The 23676-nt window shown below is 37.8% G+C and overlaps 1 protein-coding gene across 5 annotated transcripts in view; it reads left to right on the forward strand.

Annotated features, from left to right (window-relative positions):
• SLC9A9 (solute carrier family 9 member A9) overlaps positions 1 to 23676 on the forward strand; it is a 172199-nt gene that overhangs the window by 116167 nt on the left and 32356 nt on the right. For 2 of the 5 annotated variants that reach the window (XM_042878391.1, XM_042878388.1), the window contains exons 13-14: positions 1468 to 1516; positions 5686 to 5747. In XM_042878391.1, the coding sequence (XP_042734325.1) occupies positions 1468 to 1516; positions 5686 to 5747 (111 nt within the window). Of the gene's footprint in view, positions 1 to 1467; positions 1517 to 5685; positions 5766 to 12328; positions 12371 to 16500; positions 16731 to 23676 lie in introns of those variants that run through there. The other 3 variants (XM_042878390.1, XM_042878389.1, XM_042878387.1) reach the window with 3 other exon arrangements.

The raw sequence follows: 23676 nt of genomic DNA on the forward strand, positions 1-23676 counted from the left end.
CTGGATTTTTTCTGTGCCGATGGATTCCTATTGTTCCTGATTAGTTAACAGTTATATTTCTGAGACAGTCAGTCCAGCAGCCAAAAACTGGTTCCTGTTGATCCCACTGTCCAGTCTTTTTTATATTCTCTCTTAGTGTTCTTTTAGTCTCGGGTGAAATGTTTTCTGTTGTCTTAGCTCATTCTGTAATAAACGCATCGCAACTCCAGCACACACAATCAGTCAGAACTGGCAGTTTCTCAACTCCAGTAAACTCGGAACTGCGTGAAGGCTAAATTACTTCTGTCCCAGGAGACTGATTCTTTGAGGTCAAGTCAAGCTCATTAAGGAGAACAGAGTGTGGGGAACTTTGTGCTGGAGTCTTTCAGCTATACCTATCATGCATAAATGCTTTGAATTCTCTGTATTATTTCTTTTATGTTATTTCTAGAACTATGCTGTCCCTTAACTATTGCATTACCAGTGTTTTTCTGTGACAGCCATGTGACACTGTCAGTGAACACATCCAGTAAGTAAGCACAGTCTAATAAACAGGGTATACAATTGGGTTTAGGAGACTTGGATTCTCTGATTCTGACTCGCTTTATGAGCCTGGGATGATCACACCTCCACCTGCACCACTGTTTCCTGCTGTACCAATTTCCATACCCTGCTGCAGTTCAGCCGTCTACTGCAGCACAGGACTGTCTCACACTGCTGAGTTTTACAATGTTGAGCATAGATAAAGACACCACAGTTCTGTATGTGACAGTAACAAGGTCAGTGTCAGACTGATGGTTAAACCTTCATGTATGTTCCTTTTTCTTTTCCCCTGTAAATGTTTCCATTACTGGAATGGAAAACAGCTAGATTGCTTTACTCCAAACAAATGAATAGGTTAGTACTGTCAGAAGACTTCTCTAGCAATTCAAGGAACAGGACATGAAGAAGCAAAATAAGTAGCTGTGCAGTCTGTTTCCTTGTTGCACCAGAGTCATTATTTAAATGACCAGAGTCTGCACCAGAGTCATTATTTAAAAAAAAAAAAAAAAAAAAAAAAAAAAAAAGATTAAAGCGCTCAGATTCACTGAAACTCAAAAGCTGTGATAGAAAAAAATCGTTTTTCACTCTTGCATCCAGTGGTTTGTTTGCAGAGCAAAGCACTTTCCAAATGCTAGAAGCCATGCTCAGTCAAGAAACTCCATAGTCCTGCAGTCTTCTCCTTCATTTACCTCTTAAACTCCAGTTCCTCCTCAGGTGACTTAACACTTACATTGTATCATTTACAAAATACGGTGAAGATTTAACCTCAGTGTCTCATGTTCATAAAAACATATTAAGAACTGCCCTGATTTGAAAAGTGATCTCAACGTTTTGTCAGTTCTCTGCTTTTCTCACCTGGTGGGCACAAGAGAAATACTTCTTCCCTCAAAGCTCTCAAATACACATCTGGCCATTACCACATTTTTGTTTTTTTTTTTAAAACAGAGTTGGTGTAGATCCAGATGAAGATATGAAAGCAGAAGCTGCAAACCAGGTATGTTATGATTTCAGATGTATGTGCTGCATAAACCTGAACCACTCAAGGAGAACATTTGACAAAGAAAGCATTATAGCTGGAAAATTTTTAAACCAGCAAATTATAAATAAAGAGAATCACAGGATCACAGAACTGTAGGGGCTGGAAGGGACCTCCAGAGATCATAGAGTCCAACCCCCCTGCCAAAGCAGGTTCCCTACAGCAGGTAGCACAGGTAGGCATCCAGGCAGGTCTTGAACATCTCCAGAGAAGGAGACTCCACCACCTCCCTGGGCAGCCTGTTCCAGTGCTCCGTCACCTCACTGTAAAGAAGTTCTTGCACACATTTGTGCGGAACTTCCTATGCTGCAGTTTCCAGCCATTTCCCCTTGTCCTGTCTCCATTCACCACTGAAAACAGTCTGGCCTCACCATTCTGCCCCCCACACCTTAGATATTTATAAACCTGGATCAGATCCCCTCTCGGTCTTCTTTTCTCAAGGCTGAACAGACCCAGTTTACTCAGCCTTTCTTCATAGGAGAGATGCTCCAGGTCCTTCACCATCTTCGTGGCCCTCCGCTGGACTCTTTCCAAGAGATCCCTGTCTTTTTTGTACTGGGGAGCCCAGAACTGGACGCAGTGCTCCAGATGAGGCCTCACCAGGGCAGAGTAGAGGGGGAGGATCACCTCCCTCGACCTGCTGGCCATGCTCTTTTTAATGCACCCCAGGATGCCATTGGCCCTCTTGGCCACAAGGGCACACTGCTGGTTCATGGCCAACCTGTCGTCCACCAGGACACCCAGGTCCCTCTCCGCAGAGCTCCTCTCCATCAGGCCATCCCCCAGCCTGCATTGGTGCATGCAATTATTCCTCCCCAGATGCAAGACTCTACACTTGCTTTTGCTAAACCTCATCCGTTTTTTTTCTGCCCAGCTCTCCAGCCTATCCAGGTCTCACTGAATGGCAGCAAGGCCTTCAGGAGTGTCAGCCAATCCTCCCAACTTTGTATCATCAGCAAACTTGCTGAGGGTGGCCACTATCCCTCATCAAGGTCATTGAGAAGGAACTGCAAATTGTCTCTATAGTACAGGGTACAGAAAAGGAGATGTATTTCATGAATATTTTGTAACTAAAGGTGTTAGAGAGCTTTGAAGAAAATTATAAAGCAGTGCAAAGATATCCTGAGAATTCTGACAAGCAGAATAGTAGAATGTAGCCTTCATAAATCCAGCTATTTATCACCTTCCAGATGAGACTTTCTGGGAAATGCAACATTTCAGAACAACTTTCCATTTCCTGGAATAAAAAGGGAAAGCGTGCAATGTTCTGTCCCAGCAGGCCAGGTTTCTGAAAATATTTTTAACATAGAAATCTGTCTGTGTTCTGAACATAAAAACTTTGAACTAAAGGAGCTCGGTGAAAAAGCTCCCAAAGATCGTCTGCCATCCTCCCTATTTTGTCACATTTGTACAGAATTCTTTCAGACGCAGCATTGTCTGCAACTGTGACTCTGTAAGAGTCAGTACGCATAGAGGTAAGGTGTCCTTCAGCATGCTAAGAGGAGTAAGGAAAACCAGCGTGAGACTTGGCAAATTCTCACAGCAAAAAAAAAAAAAAAAAAGAAAAAGAAAAACAACAGATAAAAAAATCTTGTTCCTGTTTCTGGGTAATACCATCCCAAGCATTCCTTCCAACTGCCTAACTGCAACTGAAATTACCCAACAATTAGAAAAACGTACATAATAAGTTAGGGCAAGAAATGAATGAGAGACGCTATCCACATGGAAATACATAAAAAATATTATTAGACTGAACTTCTAAACTTTACCCACTTGCATATATCAGAAGTCATTTAGGGTCTCAGCTTTCACTGAGCTGAATGGAATTCACATGCCTAAATGTCCTAAAGTTTCTCTGAAAATAATAGAAAAAAATTGATTCATATATGATCATATCTTTATTTTTACATCTCAGTCCCTAGCAAATGGCTGGTACAGCACCCTGTTGCACCAAGCTGTGATACTGATATATTCTGATGCTGAAGGCACAGGTTACAAATATCACCCTCCTTGGTGACTTGGTAGTAATTCTTGCAATGCCTCTGCTGAAATTCTGGCTGAATACAGGACACACCACTTTTTTTATGTTGTTAACATTTATCTGTTCTTGCGTGAATTTCAAAACCATTTAATTTCAGAGCTGTTCTCCTTTGCAGCAGTCACGAGCTATCAAACATAACAGAATGCTGAATTGAGTGGTATAAAATTGACCAAATGGTTTGTGAAAACTTGATTTCTCCAGAAACCCTGGGCTTCTAGTTGCCTCCTTCTTTTAATAGAAATGAAAATAATTGTTTATGAATAACAATAACATGTCAAGTGCCCAGCAGTGCCCTGTGAATCAACACCTATCTCTGTTGACAAAACTCAGGAACACAATTCAGGAGGTGTAAATAAATGTAACACATTTCATGCTCTGACATGTCCATGGCAGTAATCCTTATGGTATAAATTTTATTTTGGAAAATAGCTTTGCTGCACTGATTTCTTCTACCCTGTGGTCTTCTATTTTCATTTCTCTGAGTTCTTTGTATTCGACATCTCGATCTTAGACTGTTGCAGATCTCTATCACATTCTCTGTAGCCCTCTTTAACTCAGTATCTATCAGAGTTGTTTGATCAACTCTGAACAAACAGTTGTTTTTTTCTCTCATCTTTTTCTTTTCTTCCCCTTTGTTGTCTTTTTGTTTTCCTTTTATTTCTAATATTTATCTATTATAATTTTTGTATTTATATAATATATAATGTTTTTATTTCATTTACCTACTTTACATTTTCTGTGTTGCATCTCTTCACAGTGAAACAAGTTGTTTTACTTGTAATAGCATAAACTAGAATACATTTTGGCTTTTCTTAAGTATTACTAGATCATAGTTCAATCTGAATCCTGCACAGCGCATATTCATAAACCTCACACAGAACTCATATAAGTAACATACCAAGTGCCACTGTCTTCTGTTGCCACTTAATATCTCAGCCAGATGAGATGTGAGCCGCCTGCCAGCACTTAGTTCCATTAATTAGAGCTTCAGGGGATTGTACAAGAAGGACTGAACCCACTCAAGAATAAGATATTTAAAAGCCAGCAAATGTGTGAGAAGTAAGCCTCTAGGCTCCCCCCTTCTCAGCCAGAATGGAGAGGCCTCCAGATCTGCTGCAGAAATTTCTGTCCATCTCCTTTGTGACCAAAGTTCCCAAGTCTATGATGGCTTGGAACCAGACCCTACAGTTTTAAGGATCAGCACACTAATATTATTATCGTCAGCCCATTTACATGCATGTTAAGTATTATGAGAATTTTTAATGTGTTCGATTAGAATAAAAATAATTAGATAACGTGTTTTAAAACTGCATGAAGAAAAGCATTCCTATTACAAACAAATCTAACTTCCAACAAAACAGAAACAAGAAGAAAATATCCTTTAGAGGACTGACAGTCCCATTCCTAATTCCATCATGCCACTGGTATTAATGTGATGCCCAGAGCAAGACCAAACTAGCTATTTTTGCGCAGAAGACTCTCACAAATATATTATTCCAAATTATGATTCTCAGTAAAATGACAGCCCGTCTACCTGTGCAGGGTGTCCCAGAATTAGTTTACAGCATGAAAAACAGTATTTTGAGTCAGTGCATTTTGGTGCTTATGACTGCCCCTGCTTTTTCAATATTTCTGTGATCTTCTCTCTCTTGGAGAGCAGCACAGAAAGCAGTGTCATGATTATTAGAATACCACAGTACCTTCAAAAATGACATTTGGTTAGGCATACAGCATCCGAGCTTGTAGGAGTAAACTGAAGTAATCCCACAACAGCAATTAGATCAAAATGTCATTTTACTGATCTTAGAATACAGTGCTTCTCAGCTTCTTAATAAAATTGGAATCATTAATAAAACTAAATGCTGCATTCCTCCATCAAGTATACAGTATAATGAGAAGTGTGTTATATGAGCCAAATTGCTCATGAACCAATTTGAGAGATGACATTCCTGTAAGAGAGGCTTTTCAGATTAGAAGGGGAAAGAAGTACAATAAACTGTTACTGGTTTGACGTATTTTTAATATTGGAACTTCATGGTTTTTTGTCATAAAAACGCATTTCACTTTTTTATTTGCTTATTTGCAGACTGCATGTAACTTGGATAAAAATACAACCAAAGCAGAGAGTGCGTGGCTGTTCAGAGTTTGGTATGTATTTGATCACAGGTATCCTTTTCTGTTCCAAGCTGCAGGTGATAGTTTCATTACAACTGGCACTTTCATAATACCCCAAACTGGTTTACTTTCAGAAACAAAAACTAAAGACGTTGAAATCAATTATACTTTTGTAAGGAGAAGAAATATTGAAAGTTCAAATACAAAGTTCTAGAGAAGTAGAGTGCAGTGGTGAGGCTGCTTGTGAGAACCAGCTGAGATGCAAAGCTGCGCTCTACAACAGGATTTCCAGGAAGCTCATACTTGATATTTCCTGGACTTCTGAGCCTTTCTACATCCTTCCACATTCATACTGATGCAACAATACTGATTCTCTTCACACTCATGCTCTCTTACTCTTTACATCAGCATTAGTGACCCTTGCTGTCACTAACACCTGTGCAAAGAGATGATAAAAGCAACCATTCTGATTTACTGCCATTTCAAATTCACTCTGGAGAGGCTCTGTGTAAGTCAGCGAGATCCCAGAATAATAATCATGCCTTAGCTATGAACAGAAAATAAAATGAATACAGTACAAGTCCTGATAATTTCCAAGCATAGTAACTAAGGAGCTAAATGGGCAAAACTTTTCTAGTAGTCTCCATTATTTGGTAGCATTTCTACTGATAATTCCTTTGTCCTGCACTAGTGAGTAGAAATTAACATTCCAGTTATATGTTTGTTTTTCTGTTATGATCTGCAATGAACTAAGATGAAATATTTCAGCTTCCTAAGAAAAATCCTACTGAAGTTATCTTTCAAAGAGTCTTTTGACAGGGAAAAACAAACAAACAAACAAACAACATATATCTGGTTATAAATGACTGTATTGATCTAATTCATCTATCAGAGCAGCTTCAAGGGCCAAAAAGCTCTTAGTATTTTCTTAGAATAATTACTTAATGATACTTACAAGTCGTAGGTAAATGCAATATAAAACAGGAAACATGCTTAAACATTAATGCTGGGTACCAGCATTATAGAATAATATTATATCAATTATAATTGATATATTATATAAATATTTTATATAATATATAAAATAATAATATAAATATAAATATAATATAATATAAATATATATATAATTTTTATATATTATATCATAAAAAATAAAAATATAGAATAATATTATATCAAGAATAACTTTAGCTACCATCCAGGCCTCCGTTTTTTCAGAAAGAAAAAGCCTGTGGTTGTGATTTATCTTAAAAGCTGTAGGTTGAAAGAGATACATGAATGGGGTGGGAAGGAGAAGGAAAAAAATAATTGTGCTCTGAAAATGAAATAAGAAAGCAGAAGGCAAGAACTGGACAAAGGTATGAGTTAGAAAAAAAGAATGAAAGAGACAACAAGGGTAGAACTACAAATCGAGGGACAGAGGAGGAAGGGAAAGAGAGAAATCGATATGAAATAGTTGGACAACAGGGCCTGCAAAGTAAAAAGAATGTGGAATTCAGCAGAAGTGAAAATGATGGTCTTTACTACTGCCTTCCCAAAGGTTATCTGTATGGCAGAGATCTTAAATCTTCGCTTCTGACATTTTATCTAGAAAGTGATTTTGAATCTGGGTTTGTAATGCTTTTTTTTTTTACGAATTCTAGTTTCTAACTCTTTTGCATTTCAAGAATATATTATAGTAATGTGATTTTTTTACGAGTCATAAAAAGAACGCATTCTTAAGTATCAACTTCTTTAAGTCATAAGCTTTCTTCAAAATTCAGATGTTCAAATGTTACAACCACACCTTTATCCTAAAATGTATTTCTATTACAAATAAAACACTTCGAATTTTACAAACAGAGAAAATGTATATCCATACACAATAATGGTTCAGCCCACTAATGCTGTGACTCACAGCGCTGAGTGTCTCATCAGTATGGCATTTTTGAGGTAACACTCTTTTTGTGGAGACAAACTATCCATACAGATTTTCTAGGTTTGTTTTTCTCTAACATTACAAAGCTGTGGTGCTAAATTTAAAAGAAGAAATTGTCATGTAACACCATGTTTGTGTCCAATAAGATTGCATGGAGGATTATGATATGGTTTCCAAAGATAAGACAGTGAAAAATAACCATCTATCTGGAAATACACTTTGAAAGTGTAGATGATTGTGACATTTCTATAGTTAGGAATTTCCTCTTAGGCATTAACACCAATCTGCTGACTTTTCTGGCAGTTACATCTCTTATGCCTGTTTATTTTGTGGCCAAAAAGCAAAAAGGAGGAAACGTCGCTGAAGAAGCCAAAAAGCGGTGCTGTTTTTTGCTGTCATTCTGAATGATTTTCACTTATTCCAGTCGATTTAGATGGTGACAATGTGCCAGACTAGGGTAGAATTAAAAAAAAAAAAAAAAAGGCTCTTGAGGATCAAATTTTATATTTGTTCTGAATAAAACAGTAGAAGCCTTATCCAGAGCCAGCTGGATTCAATAAGGATTGTTTAAGCAAGTATCTTTGAATCAGGTATTGACACCTAAGAAAAACATACCATTCTCTAAAATCTAGGCTAGGAAATTTTTACACTGGAACAAGAAAAATGAAGAGATCATTTAAACCATCTTAAGTAAGCTCAACATATGCTCTTGGAATTTCATCTCAATTATTTAAACAAGTAAAATGCAAAACAAAATACTTGGTATCTGACATTGGGATAATTCCACTGAATTTATTTCGGCTTCCTTGTTTTTACAACTCAGAGTAGGTTATCATTTGAAGCTGTGATATACTCCTAAGGGCAAGTGGAGATGTGAGGAAAGCAACACAAAATACTTCATGAATTTGTTTTTAGGAAACAAACAGCACAATACACATACTTTTGTATTGTTGTTTTTTCAAGGCAGATGCAGCCAAGTTTAGCTGGTGAATAAGTAAGTTAGTGGGAATTTCATCTTGTAGGGACAAGACCTGAGTACGTAAGGGCAGAGCTCAAACAGGTGGTGTGCAAAGATTTCCCATCCCAACGCATCCCACAATGAAATTGTAACTTTAGTCCCAACTGGCAGCAATCTGCTTTAGCTCTTCTCAGTCTTCTACCTCTTTACTTGCTTATAAGCATTGCTGTTTTTTGCTGCCTAATCTCTACCTGTCTAGAGTTAGAATTCTTTCTTTTCTACAAAGGCCTTTATTCCTGTCACAACCTCTTCCTTAAAATGAAGGTAAAATGAATCTAAGAATGTACTGTAAACAGCCTTTACCTGCTTCTCCAGCTACTTTGGACTAAACTTATTCTGCTATTCTTGGTTTGATATGTTATTACACAAAGCTTCCTTCTCTTTCTGTATTCATGAAATCCTGACTTCCTCACAGGGGGTCACTGTTGCTCTCACTGATTGTTCTGTAGCATCAGTCAGGAAGGTGACTGAACTGCTCTCCCCCTTCTGGTGGAGCACTTGCATTAAGGAGAAAGTATTTGGGACTCCTACACTGAAGTACACAATAAAGCAATAAAATATGCAGAAATAACTGAAACTGAAGATGAAAAAGGGAACATAATGCTCTGCTAAGATTTTTCCTTCCACAAATGCTCACCTTCTTCATAACGAGAAGCTCATATCATGTTGCAGGATAATTATGTGAGCTTACTCATCATACTCTAGCTTGTCCTGAGAAGAAATGTCTTACTTTATAAAAGGAAAATATGTGCTAGAGTATAATAAAGTAAGAAGGAAAAGAACAAAAGATGGCTTCACATGCTCTTAGGTTTCAATTAAGAAGTGTTAAACTGCAAGAGATAAGCCTTGGTTCCACCTACAGCCAATTCTGTTCTTTTCTGGCAATGGAGTAAGATGGAACTGTGTGCTGTGATCATCTAAGACCGAATGAGCAGAGCTCTGCTGCTGCCTATTTCTGGCAGGCATGAGGACTGATAAGAGGTCAGGCAGGAATCAGTTGGCAGAGGCATACTGCAGGTATTGCAGTGACACGTCTACTGCATCCATTGCACTGAGCTACCAAGCCCGCACAGGAGCACAGCTGTCTGGCTTCCTCAAAGCTTTGCTTTTTGATACCCTCATGCACACGGTCACAAATAGAGTAGTGCAAGGGGAGGTTTCTTCTTCTTTTCAGATTTCTTTTGACTTTGAGGAACTAACATTCGGTTACGCTGAATAGAAACAGGAGTCTGGTTCTGAGTGAGGCAATTCTCCGTGGAACAGCTGCCAAAAATGTTTCTACTTGAACTGCAGCTGTCTGTCATTCAGATGTGCACCGTTTAGTTAAAGAAAAAGGTTGTTTGTGTCCTTTATGCTCACCTGAAATCAATCAGCCAAAAGGAACTGTGTTATTTGTAGACTTCAAAAGTTTCTCCTCCTTAACTTATCGGGGCACCTAACTTTTTATTTCTGCTGTCCTTTGTTACACAGATAAAACAGCCATAATGGCTGCCTATGAAGCAAGATAAGTGCTTTTCTATGCTTGTGAGAAAATGGAAAAACTACCAAAGGCAAAATTCCATTCCAGGGTGAACTAGCAATCAAATTAAAATTCAGAATTTTGCAACTTTCAAATGAATTTTTCTTAAGGGAGAAGTTACCACTGTCATATTAGAGACAGACATTTTGGAAAGAAAAGGCAAGAGTCTGTAAGCAGGCACATGCATACCATTTTCTTTTACCTGCTGTAGAATTAAAGCTTTTTTCATTATTGCCACTGTTTTGATTCTTTTATCACTGTGGTAGTAACAGTAAAATGACACTCAGTGGCCTAGCTGTGGACCAGGACCTTATTTTGCTGGACAGCTTCCAATCTGAGAAAAGACACCCCTCTCTGAGACTTCAGTCTCATTACCACTCAAAGAAGCATAAAAAAATCAGTGCAAGCACATTCAGGTAGTTCACAGAAACAGTAATGTAGGATTGGCTACCAGAAAAGGTAGGGTTCATAGCAGAGAGATGCTAATCAAGCACAGGAATCTGTTTTGCAGATTTTACAAGCAGATAATAAAAAAATCTGAGAGTAAAACACAAACCCCAGCTGAGGGATTTTAGTGGACATCATAACACAACAATGACACAAGAGCAGCTGACTAATCATAAAGCTTTCTCAAATGCTGCAGACTTGAGAAGGACAGGAAACCAAAGGACATTTTAGTACTAGCAATAACTACCTGAACTTAGTTTAAAACTTATTAAAAGAGAGGATTTGTAAGCATCTGATCCACTGTTCTTTTCTCTTTCCTGCCCAAGTATTTTTAAATGAAAGTTGAGGGGAGACATTATCGCTTTCCATAACTACCTGAAGTGGCATTGTCATGAGCTGGGGTTGGCCTCTTCTCTCATGTAACTAGTGATAGGACTAGAGGAAACGGCCACAAGTTGCACCAAGGGAGATTCAGGCCAGACCTTAGGAAATACTACTTTTCTGAGAGAGTGGTCAGGCCTTGGAATGGGCTGCCCAGGGTGGTGGTAGAGTCACCAACCCTGGAGGTGTTCAAGGAACGTTTGGATGTTGTGTTGAGGGACGTGGTTAATGAGATATATATTCGTGATCGTTGGACAGTTGGATTGGATGGTCTTGTAGGTCTTTTCCAATCTTGGTGATTCTATGATTCTATGCATCTATTACTAAACATAATTTAACTGCCAACTGCAAACAAAAAGTTAACTAGAAAGAGATTTTAAAAAATTGTGGTTCTTTTACATTATTTGATGCACGTTCCTTTTCACCTTCCCATTGCAAAAGACATACATGAAGACTATTTGTAATAGTTTCCTGATATTTTTATTGCACAATATGAATCTTTTCACTCACCCTTTCTCCACCATGATCCTGAAGGAAGAGATGAGCTGCAGGACTTTTGGTTACACAAAGTATAATCAAAAGGATCAGAAGTAAGGAGCTGAAGTTTGAAATTTTTACTATTTAGGTTTTTCATCCTGACACTGAAACTCATACATTGTGCAAAGACCTATTTATATGTTCAGAGCTGAAAAATATAGCAAACAACAGGCTAAGTACAAGTTTGTAAGTTACAAAGGAAGACAATAGAAAGATGAGATGAGACTCTTTTCTGTATTCTAACTTCATCCCTCCAAGCAATACAAAATAACATACAAACTAAATAATTCTCGAAGCAAACTGTTATGGGTTTATTTTCTTGTTACTTCAGTGGTAGCAAATCCATTGTTAAAAGGCCTTCGTACTTTAGCTTGTTCTTGCCTATAAAGGAAGAAGTAGAGAAACATGGGGGAATGGGATTTCAAAAAATCAATGTTCAAAATAATGATTAAACAGTGCAGGCACGGTACGAGTGAAAAAGGCAAGCATGTCATTGCTACTGTGATTTGAGAAAAGGAGAAGTGCTTTTGTGTGAAAAGAGATCCACAATATCCAAAAAAACATTTTGTGAGCTGTTATTGAGTCCTTGTTCCCATCCTTCAGGGACATACAGGGCTAGGTTCTATTTTCTGTACTTTGTGTCAAATGGTCATTGATTTTTGAAGGAGTTTTGCATGGTTTCTAAGGCAGAATCTGGGCTTCAGCTTGTTCGAAACAACTCAGTGTAGAATCACCTGCTTTTATATGTAACATCTTAGCTCATTTGACATAGAATACCTTTTGTTTTTCAGCTCAAGGGCTTCTCTCAATTTCTGATAAGAGGAATCACAAGCGAATAAAAAGAATGTTTCACAGAGCCCAACAGCCCCAATATAAATGTATGAGTCTTTGTGCAACTATACTGCTATCTTTCATGTGAAAATATATTAAAATACGTGAATATCTACAATAGCTAAAAAGTATTCATTCCACAAGAAGTTCAAAATTTTAAAAGCAAAATTATTCATAAACAAAATATGACATTTTAATCTTTCCTGTATAAAACAGCTCTAAATCTTATTTTAAAAGCCAAAATGTTATTTCTTGAATGGTTCTGAAAGGTTTCCAAGGCTCATCAACTGCATAGAGACTAGCAGCCCACCAAGTAGGTCAGAAAATGGACAAAAAGTCAAAGTGGAACTGAAGATTCTGAAATCTGCCTTTTGCAGGGTGCTCGGCACTGGCTGTTAATGTGCCTTTCACAAAGGAGCAGAGGGAACAGGAAAGAAGTTAAAGCTCCTGCCTAGTGTTCTGCCAGAGCTTTCTGTCGGTTTATCTTGCTTTGTTATGTCACTTAACCAGTCCTTCAGACACAGAGATAACGTCTGAAGTATTTTGACTGGCTATGACCAATTTCCTGTTCTAGCAGCTGAGATTAAGGAATCCCCTTGTCCTCAGGCACCAGTCTACTGTGTGCCTGTTGGTGAGCAGTCCATGCCCCAGCCTAAGCAATCTTTGCCCATTCCCAAGAGCTGAGACACTCGAGCTATTCCTCCTGGAATTACCAAGTACAGAAGCTGTACTTTCAAGTCCCACCGCAAGCACACAGCACTACATACAACCAAGGCCCCAGTCAGACAATCCAACCTGCAGAACCACTTTCATTTCTCTGTTAATCTGTTAATTTCTCTGTTCTCTGTTTTTTTTTTTTTTTCAGCTGCATTAAGCCACTGTAGAAAATTGTAGCATGTTAAATCTTGACAGCATCAAGATTTTAGGCTTTAGTATAAAAGAAATTCAGCAAATACAGTAACAAGATAGAGCAAAGTTCAGAGGATTTCTTTCACAGGCAAACTTTATGCAAAAGTATTATATTAATAGCTATAGTCAAATATTCTAGCACAGACACAATTTACAAGTGGAAAAATTCCTACTTTAAAGAAACACTTTGCAGTTCTGCAGCTTCCTTCTACCTGTATAGCTGTCTGTTACATTCCTATCAAGTCAAAGTACAGAACTTGAAGCCATTGCACCAAAGCTTAATGTACTGAATGGAATCCCAGTGTATTCACCAGAACAAACTGCTGCTCAAGCTACCATAGTATCTACTATAGTAGATTTTACTGATGGATATTGATTATTATTCCTTGTGACAATTTTTAATTCTATTTTTCCCTCCCCTTCTCACTCCATTATTACAGTATAGTGTAGCATGAACATAAAAAGAAGCAGAAGAATAGGCTTTTATCAGCCCACTCAAGCATGAAATTACAGTTTGTTGGCTGACAATACACAACTGTATAGACGAGACCAAAATATGATATAAAAGTACTGGAAGCTCATAAGATAGACATAACCATAAGTTAATTCCTTCTTCCAAGGCTCCTGCTATTTCGTTTACAGCCTTGAATGCACAAAAAATATTCTACGTTACATCTAAAGCATTTTCAAATGTTTTTATGCATGTGTATCTTTCACTGTTGCCTTCCCAGGCACTAAGCATATATCAGGATGGTTGAATGTGCATGCAGTGCACACTGCATATGTAATACCATCTATAAATGGTACGTCTTTTATAGCAGCAATTGTCACAGCAAGATGTTGCTAATTATAACATTACCTAAGAAAGAAATTGATACTCCTTCCTAGGAAGGGTCTGTTATTAATGTTAAATCACAGCAGTATTGTTGTAAAACCATGAGACTATAAAGGAATTCAGAATAATTAAGGTTATTACCAGGAATGCCAATGGGCAAATTAATGACAGGCCACGTATTAGAAAGTACTGTTGAATTGAACTCTCTTACAGAAATCTATTATTGGGATGCAAAAACCCAAGGGCATTCACAATGCCTTCAGAGGGGGATATGGATCAGACCCTCAATAGGCCTTGTTTGGAAGCTTTGTCTGTACACTGGCATTTTTCCCACTTCAGTGGTTGCTGTTGAACAGGCACTGTTGGTATTGGCTCAAATAGCTGTGAGCTGAATTCAGCCATTTCAGCGTCCTCAGAAACAGAAACACCAATAAGGCTAAGCAAAAGGACAAATGATGGGGGAAAAAAATCTAAGAACACTCCAGCAATCAGTGATTCAAAATAGTGCAATTCTTGACAGCAGAGAAACTCAAGAGCTCTTTTCTATTTTACGATTTTGAAATAGGTGTCTGATTCACCATAACATGTGCATCATCATGCATTCAAATGTATGGTTAATCAACCAGTCTTAGCATCAGTGCATGGCACTTCTCAAAGGGATGCAGAGGGAAGGTGGAGGGGATAAATCAGAAAAAATAAAATATTGATTTATGGCTGACCGTAGGTTTGCATGAGGTGATGAAGCATTACATTTCATGAGTTCACAGCTGTCAAAGGATGCATACATCCAAAACAGGAGAGAGAAAGGTGGTCTTCTGTCTTAACACTGTTCTAAGAGCTTCGAGAGTACAATGAAAGTCAGAGCATATAACCAAGAGGAATACAGCCTATTAATTTACCTGCCTAAAAAAATTGGCAGAGCCCTACTGAAAATGAGGGTTAACCTTTCATTTTTCATAAATACAGTCCTAGAACTCAGGAACCTCTCAACTTCTATAGGTTCAGGTGTTTCTGAACATATTCATCCTAATAGAGGGTGGTGGACTTCATTTGAGTAGCATTTGTTTTATAAAACAAGCATCATTCCTCCCAGCCAAACATGTTCATGGCTCTCCTAGTGAAGGCTATTTGACAAAACTTATCATCCTGACCTTCACTGCATAATGGAATCTGCTTAGTTTCTCAGCAAATACAGATTTGACATTTACATAAACTTTTACAGGGTCAGATGAAGAAAATTCGTTGACAGTATTTTCTAAACTTTATCAGTAGATAGCTAGTTGTCATTGTCTATAGGTCAAATTGAACTTTAAGAAAATCTGCCTCAGATCCAAGCAGAGCACTGGTTCTACTACCATAAAACCTGCATCACAGCCAGTAGCACAACCACAAAACCTTTCACTCTCCATTCTTAGTGGTAAGGGGAATAGGAATATGCTATGACTTAAAGAATTTGATCTGTGGTAGAGCAGAACCCAATTCTTTTATTCCATGAACACTGTTCTTTCTACTACTGGAAAAAGGAGTAATTCCTAAAGGTGGGCAGTAGAGGAGTAGCTGGCTGCACAGAAGATTTTCAGGTGTTCTCCTTCTGTGTCACAGCTGGTAACAGAAGTACCCAGAGGGAGGGGAATGATAATTGATTGTAATGCTAACTTCCAAAGAGCATTTGTTTACCTAAGGGACAACAAAAATCACATAAAAAATGTGCAGGTTCAGTGTTTGTGGGGCTGCTGTTTCAAAATGTAAGAGATATTGTCATGGAAGGTTAAGAAATGATGAAAGTATAAGTGTTTTATCTGCTAAGTTTGATCAGATTTATTTTTTTTAATTTCATGCTACCTGATTAAAAAAAAAAAAAAAAAGCTTTAACCTGTTAAATATGTATTAATAAGTTATTATAAAGGATGTTTTATTTTTAGAGACCATTTAAAAAAAAATTGGTCTTCCATGTAATTATGTAATAGAGACACAATCAGGCTATGAATGGAAAATCTCTCACACAGTCCTTGAAGTTCCTGAACAGTGGTGATGGACTTACAACAATTGGCTGTCTATTCACTAGAAATGCATACAGTGTGTTCTGGTCAGTCTCCTAAAAGCCACCTGATGATTTTCCTGATTCTTTACCACATTGTTGTACTTCCAGTACTTAATTTTGGATCCACAAGTAGAGAAGAACAGTTAAAAATTGAAACTTTTCTTTATGATTCTTTGAAATAGGGTATTTTTAAAATAATGCACTGAAATACATCTTTAAGTGTTTAAGCAACAGGAAACAGTTACTTGTAAAAGATTCAGGAATAAAAAATTATGATCAGATCTTTTATTATAAACTTTGCTCAGTTCCACCTATTTCAAAGAAAATCCCCCACTCTTGCTTTGCAGCGTCTCTAAGTAGATCAAGAAGAGGCTCCTTCCTCGCTTAACTTTGACATATTGTTGAGAACCTGTGGTCTGAGCTGAGAGATGACTTCAGCTGTGGTTCTAACATCAGGGTAACAGCACAAGCTTCAGGGCAGCCTGTTAGTCTCAGTTTATACCAGTACAGGAGAAGCTGTTGAAATATACAATCTTCAAGCCTCTCATCATACGTCTTTGACTTCAGTCTAATAAGAGCCTCATTCACAAACCTTCCATGTTCATGTCCACTCTTTTCTAAACTAGTTGGAAGGGAATTCTCTTCCATTCTACATGGTTTCAAGCTGGATTCCTCAATAAGAAAGCATGAGGGAAGCAGATATTTCAGCTGTCACACTACCTTACCTAGCCTTGGTCATGAGGCTGCTTGTGCTGTCTCATTCCCCAACAACCAGCTGGCAGCTCGGGAGGGGGAGCACAGCCATAGAGCACAGAAACCTGATTTGCACTTTAGCTGTCGACAGAACATCTAAAATCAGTTTCAGGAATTTTGAAGCGTACTGATAAACCCTAATATTTTCAATATGACTAAAAAAAGAACTGATAGACTCTTTAATAGGGAAGCACAGACATGGCTTTTACTCATGAAAAGCCCAGTGTGACTTATTCAAAACCTGATTCTTCATTAAAGATACAGAAAAGTGCATGTCATAAATGGTTAAGGTTTTGAAATTCTTTGTGGATTATTCACTGAAATTTGCATCACTACACAGCACAGACTATTTTTGGATTCTGCATAAATAGAATATCTAATATAGAATTACATTATAATGAAATACATAATAATTCAAGTACTCAAAGAGTTCTTCATGTACTGCAGGCATCCAGAAGTTTCAAATGCATAAAGTATGATTACATTTGCTGCACAGATGACTGCATATTAGGTTTGTTCACAGTTAATTAAAACTCAGATATATAATATATATATGCATGTATATACAGTATGCTAAGACATAGTTAAACTGCTGTTAATATTTTGTATCGTGGCCAGTGGGAAACTGGCAAATAAAGATGGGATTGTTCTAGAGTGCTTGAACCTTCCAGCCAAATCCAAGGCTGGTACTTTGTGCTACTCAGAAAATGCTATTTATTAATAGGCTATGAAAATGCAGATAAAACAACACTGGATCTGATTGTTCACAGGTTGCTACGCAAATTCAAAGAGAAAATATAATAAAACATAAGAACAGTATTTTTATCTGCTACTACTCAACTCAGTGAAAGCTTAAATTGTAAAATATAACAAAATAATATTTTAAAAATAAGAATAAAAATTATGTGAAAAATAAGTATAAAATAGATAGGCACTCCATTTGAACATTTTCAGCGCTCTTTTCCTTCACTTTTGTCTCAGTTATGTAGTGGTTATAGCTCAGTTATGCAGCTTCAACAGCACTGCCTCACTGAAGGCTGCTCTGTATCTTGTCTGCTAGGACATTCTCTCAGGAAACAAAAGCAGTTGATTCAATCCCTCTTGGGCCAAGAGGAACCAAAGATCCTCATTTTCACTTGCCAGATTTCAGCTATTATGTAAGAAAAGGCCAGTAACCCACCTGGCAGGTGAGATTTATTGGTTGAGTTAACTGCTGTCTCGATGAGTTAGGCTTGGTACAAGGACACCTAACTTATCATGTCACTTTGGGAAATAAGGCATAAATGAAATACCTCCACAGTCATCTCCAAACCACAGTGATTCCAAGGATTCCATTTGCTTCTTAGTGTGCAAAGGGATATGATCAGGAACCTACAGAGATTTCTAGCTAAAAAGGCAGGTGTTCTATGGTTTGTTCTTAACAATGTAAAAACTGTTCTTAACAGTGTAAAATGCCAGCTCTCCTAATATTAATGGATTATGTAGCTTCCATTAACATAAAGGGTAGCTGAAAATTACATTTTCGTTTACTTTCTTATATGCAATAAATACATCTACATGTCTATTTTTTTTAAGACACTGCACATTCAACAAGATAGCCATTTATTTGTGGTTGTTTTTAAGCATAAAGACATGAAAGCTTACAAGTTTAAATGCAGAATATGCTTTATGCCTTAGAGATAATGCTTTCTGAGTCTTCTACCTTTACCAACCTATCCACCCTCTACACATCCCAGAGCAGTAATCTATTATTTATTCCAGTAAGAACAGATTGATAATGCTTTCTTAACATCTGATATGTCTGATCAAAATAACCAGTTCCTGGACTGTGGATTCTTCCCACATTCAGTCCAGATGTGTAGCTGTTCTTCCAAAAGCACACAGCTAATCTTCAAGGGCATTTACAGCAATATCCCTCATGACAATCTGGCAAAAAGCATAAATAAAATTTGGGGAGTCATTTTATGCATAGAGTGGTAAGATCCACTCAATATAAACAAGCAAAAATGCCTATGCAATTCACTAGCAAGCAGGCACATGCTTTTCCTGCCTCCATGTGCAAGGCAATTGCAATGTGACAGCTACACTGAACACAAGAGCAGTGCCAAGGCTGAGCATGCATCACCTGAGCGCACATGGAAGGGAAAGACCAAGAGGGTATGCTATGAAATACAGTCAGTAATCTGTGAGAAATAGCCATGGATCAGATTGTGTTGGAAGCTCAGGGCAACTGCAGCACACATTCATGGGCCTTCTCTGCAACTCCTCCTAATATTCAACAGCTGAAAGCAGCTTCTAGGACCTCCCCTGAAAGATTCACACTAAGCTAGGGTGGGGAATTCCCCCCCAGGAGAAGCCTCAGCAAGACCTTGATTCCCTAAACCTCCCTTCCTCAATAGTTGAAGCAGGCTGGGGAGACACAGCTGTGAGCCTGTCGCTACCAAAAGATATTCTCTCCACAAACTGAAAGGGGTATATATTAAAGAAAATTCAGATTCTGTAGAGCAGTTAATCAGCTGCAAAGCAAATAGCTATGACTCAGTTTATCACAAACAACAACAGAACAGGAATTAACATTAATAAGCTAATGCTTCATCTGATTGTGTTCTTTTTTTTTTTAATCTTGTTTCTAATTAATTTTGACAGATTGAATTAAAATACTTATTTGCTTTGCATTTCTTGTGTATGGAGCCCTTCCTGATCATTTCCTCTCATAAGATTGCATGCTGTCAGCACCAGACTTTGTGAGCACTTTTTCTTTTGAACACTAGAGAACTAAGTGCTTATTTCCATTTGTTAAATATTTTTGATCTATGAAGAAGCTTCTGTTTTTTTTGGGAAGGCTTTTCTACTTTTTGTTTTCAGTTTTTCAGATGTAAAATCTTTCTTTGACTTAGATATAAATGCTTAAGTTCCCATTTTGGCTATGGGGCCATGTCTCCATATTCCTTTTGAAAAGCCTTCCTGTGTTAGTTCCATCACAGCAGCACAGGAACAGGCCTTCGATCCTTCTCTGTACTTTCTGTCAAAACACTTGCAAGAAACATTTCTGAAGCATTTCAGCTGGAATTAACAAGAGAAGACTGATTTCCTAAGGTATGCATTCCTTCTCCTGACAGAGTCAAGGAGACAAGCTGCTTCAGGAGAAAAATGACTTTTCTAGCATCCTTTTCTCCTTGGGATGTATGAACAACTCTCATTAGCATTAATTTGGATTCTAGTTGCTTACTGGGGTGGGTGTAAGCTCCTCAGCAATTAAAATTTTTTAGAGCTACTGTGCGCAAAACTATAACCATCAAACCACGCTCAGAAGTAATTCTAAAGAGCTCCAGTCTATCACACACACTCAGGTTATTGGATTATTATGTTTCTGTACCCTACGTCTTAATACCTGCAGTTTTGATGACTGCTGTTACAATGCAAACATTTCAGGAAATGAAAGCAGAAAAAGAAATCTTCTAGCAACAAATTTCACAGTAAATGGCAGAGAGCTTAGAAGGTCATGGGGTATAATGATTCCTCACAGATTTTCAGCTAGACCCCTTGGACCTTTGAATTAATTACATTTATAATAGTTGTGTTATCTGAGCATAGAGGTGAATTTTATTTATTGTTTATCCTGCCTATTTTACTTTCTATTTTAAAACTAGCATTTCACAAAATGTTATGAAAATAGCATACACGAAACATATATAGATGAATTACATGCAAAAGAAGCACACATTCACTGCCACCTTGTATTAGTGTCAATAAAACAACACATCATCTAAAGAAAAAGTAACTCAAAAGTAAGTCCCTCGGAATGAGTGCAATTGATATGATGCCTGACATAATTTAGCTCTTGCGCCAAACACTAAATCCAGCACAGATGGAGTCAGTTACTCTGCATTAACGCTGCTGTAACTGAGGGCAGAATTTTCCTGTTGATACCTTCCTGTTGTTTCACTGGGTTATGAAAACAGATGTGATGGTGGTACCAGGCAAGGATAGTGTGTCTCTAACAGTGCACGGTTCAGCATGTGCTTTCAGTGTTTATCAATAACTATGCACTGGGAATGACAGCCAAGATTACATGCATGCTGCATGGTGACCAGTAAAGGAGAATATGCCTGAGCGGATCTATATGCAAGCTCTATTCCTTTTTCACATGCATGTATTTAAAAAAATAAACTATTTCTGCTCCCTTCTCACAGAATGGTTGGAATGGTTGTTGGGCCCCAGAACACAAACAAAAACATTAAAAGTAAGCTTAAATGAGCTTTTCTGGTACTGTAGTGATTGGTGTTTGCATCCCAGTCCTACTAAAGCCTGAGATGCTTTTCCATGGACTGCTCTGAAAGTTCAAGTAAACTCTAGCTGAGCACAAGGAATCTGAAAGCATCCTTCTCTAGAGTCCTGCCAAGCAGAGGCACAACCTTTTTGCATGTGCCTTTTCACAGTGGCTTCAAGTTCTACAACCCAATTAGAGCCCTAGTTGATCTAAGATGCCCTCAAGAAAAATCGCACTAAGTTTTAACCTAATTTATACATACACTGCATATAGGTTGTGTGGACAAGCAGAACAGAGAGCAGGTGATGTAAGGAGATAGCACATATTAAGGAGAAATATTTCTTCAGACTGTGTATTTATAAAACATACAGTCAATGAGAATAAAGTAAAAGCATCACTCAGCTTCAGTCTTCCCTTAAGATTCCTATACTATTAAATAATATATCACAACCAAATCAAAGGCAAATTATTACTGATATATTAGGCAAAACACAAGAAACCTAACATTTAAAGCTGTATTTGTTCAGTTATATTTGCTCTACGCATAGATATGATGGCATTTTAAAATAATGTGACCCAACTCTTTCTGAAATGCCAAATGATGCTAATTTACAGCAATGGGAAGGGAGGGAAGCTGAGGACACTGATGGCTACGAAGTTAACTTGCAAATTACAAGCCAAGACCAAGCAATGCAGCAATGCAAAGACAAAGTGAGACATTAACTGTGTGAATTGGGAACAGCCACCTTCTCAGAGGGAAGTTAACTCTAGAGGTTTGTAATTGCAGTTTCCAAAGAGGAAGATTGTTCATTGAGAAGTAAATAGATAATCACGATTTTTTAGGTTTGCATAGAAGCCATTAAAGATGAATCAAGCTTTGAACAATCATTAACCATCAATTTCAGTTTTGTGCTTCCCATGTGCAGAGGGGAGTTAATCATTTGTGTACAGGAGACTGTTTTGCTCTCCTGCTAAAGGGAAATTTTCACCATTTCTCTTTAGTACCTTTATTTACTAACTCAGGTTTGTTTAAGATTAATTATCTAATGAGTTTCGGAGTATATATGCATGCAAAATACATGCATATATGCATGTATTCAAGTGTATGTATTCATCTATTCAAAGTTTCCTTCAGTTCCAAGAGACTGATGTTTCTGCAATCACATAGCATGGGTCTTTTTATTGGACAGTCAAACTCCTTCCAAGACATTTGCTTGAAAAAATATCTGCATTTTCTTTATGATTTAGTAAATCTTTACCTCTGATCACCATATGTTAATACAAATACTATGGGCTAGCTGAAACTCTTCAGCGTTGCACTGCACTGTTTTTTGGTTTCTTTTGTTGTTATATGGTGCTGAATGTCAAGTAGTATTCAGGTGTTCCATTCTAGCTCTTTGATTCTCAGTGAAGCAGTACATCACTTGATTTCTCCAGTTTTTGTTCCTTGTTACTGTTTGGTATGTATCCAGTTGCAACTGTATCATTTTCCTACCTGCATGGCTGTATTTTGTCTTCACCTAACTCTGAAAGAGCCTTACACTTGTAGATGAGCTCTAATTGAACATATCAATAGACACCAATATTTTCATGTTGTATTGCTTTAGAGCTTTTAATTTGCATCTCTGTTTTCTGATATTTCAAAATCTTTTTCCAAGTGTTTGGTTGTTTTTGTTTTTTTTTCAGAACAGACTGTTTACTGCTAAGACATGCTATTTAAAATGCTATTCTACTTTGAACAGGTAAACTTCAATTTAAGTAGACACAGCAAGGAAAGACAATAACAAAAGATCAGGTAGAAAACTAAATCTGATTAATGGTTATGACAACTCTTGCATGTTTACACTGCTTCTATCTGTCCAGTCCTGGGAGCTGGATATATATCCTAATGATGAGAACACAGTAAGCCATCCTGCCCCTGCTGCTGAATTGCCATAAGTTGGCTAACATAGCATTTAATGTGTATTTAGCCTAACAGTGCTGCTACTGCACAAAGGTATAATTGAATCTGGAGAATAAAGAACAAATCAGAAGAATGAATTTAGGCATTTCAAAAAACAGAATGTCCTGGCTCACAGAGCTAACAGCTTTTCACCCACTGAGATAAGGTATGCCTCTGCTCTTAGGGAGGGGTGGGAGAAAATTGCATTTTTATAAGCTCAATAACCAGATCTTTCACTACTGAGTGAAGGGAGGAGCACTAAACCAAATAGCCAGGAAGAACTGGAGCAGAAGAGCTGTCAGGTTCACCCACTCCCTTTTCTGCCTTCTCTCAGCACAGCATGTGCAGCTGGTGCCGGATGGCTCCACGTGCACTGGGCCTTGATAAAGGCTACCTGCTCCCTCTGTTGGGACACTCCAAACCTTCTATGTTCAGACCGGGTAATTCCCATGACAACTGTTCACCCTCTGTCACCGCTTTATCTACAGGTAGTGGTCAGCATGAACTACTTTTCTTGGTTCCAAAATTAAAAGTAGGATACATCTTTTTTTTTTTTTT

The sequence above is a fragment of the Lagopus leucura genome, unplaced genomic scaffold, assembly GCF_019238085.1.
Source record: "Lagopus leucura isolate 7727_CA_CO unplaced genomic scaffold, USGS_WTPT01 Super-Scaffold_100021, whole genome shotgun sequence".
Taxonomy (NCBI): Eukaryota; Metazoa; Chordata; class Aves; order Galliformes; family Phasianidae; genus Lagopus; species Lagopus leucura.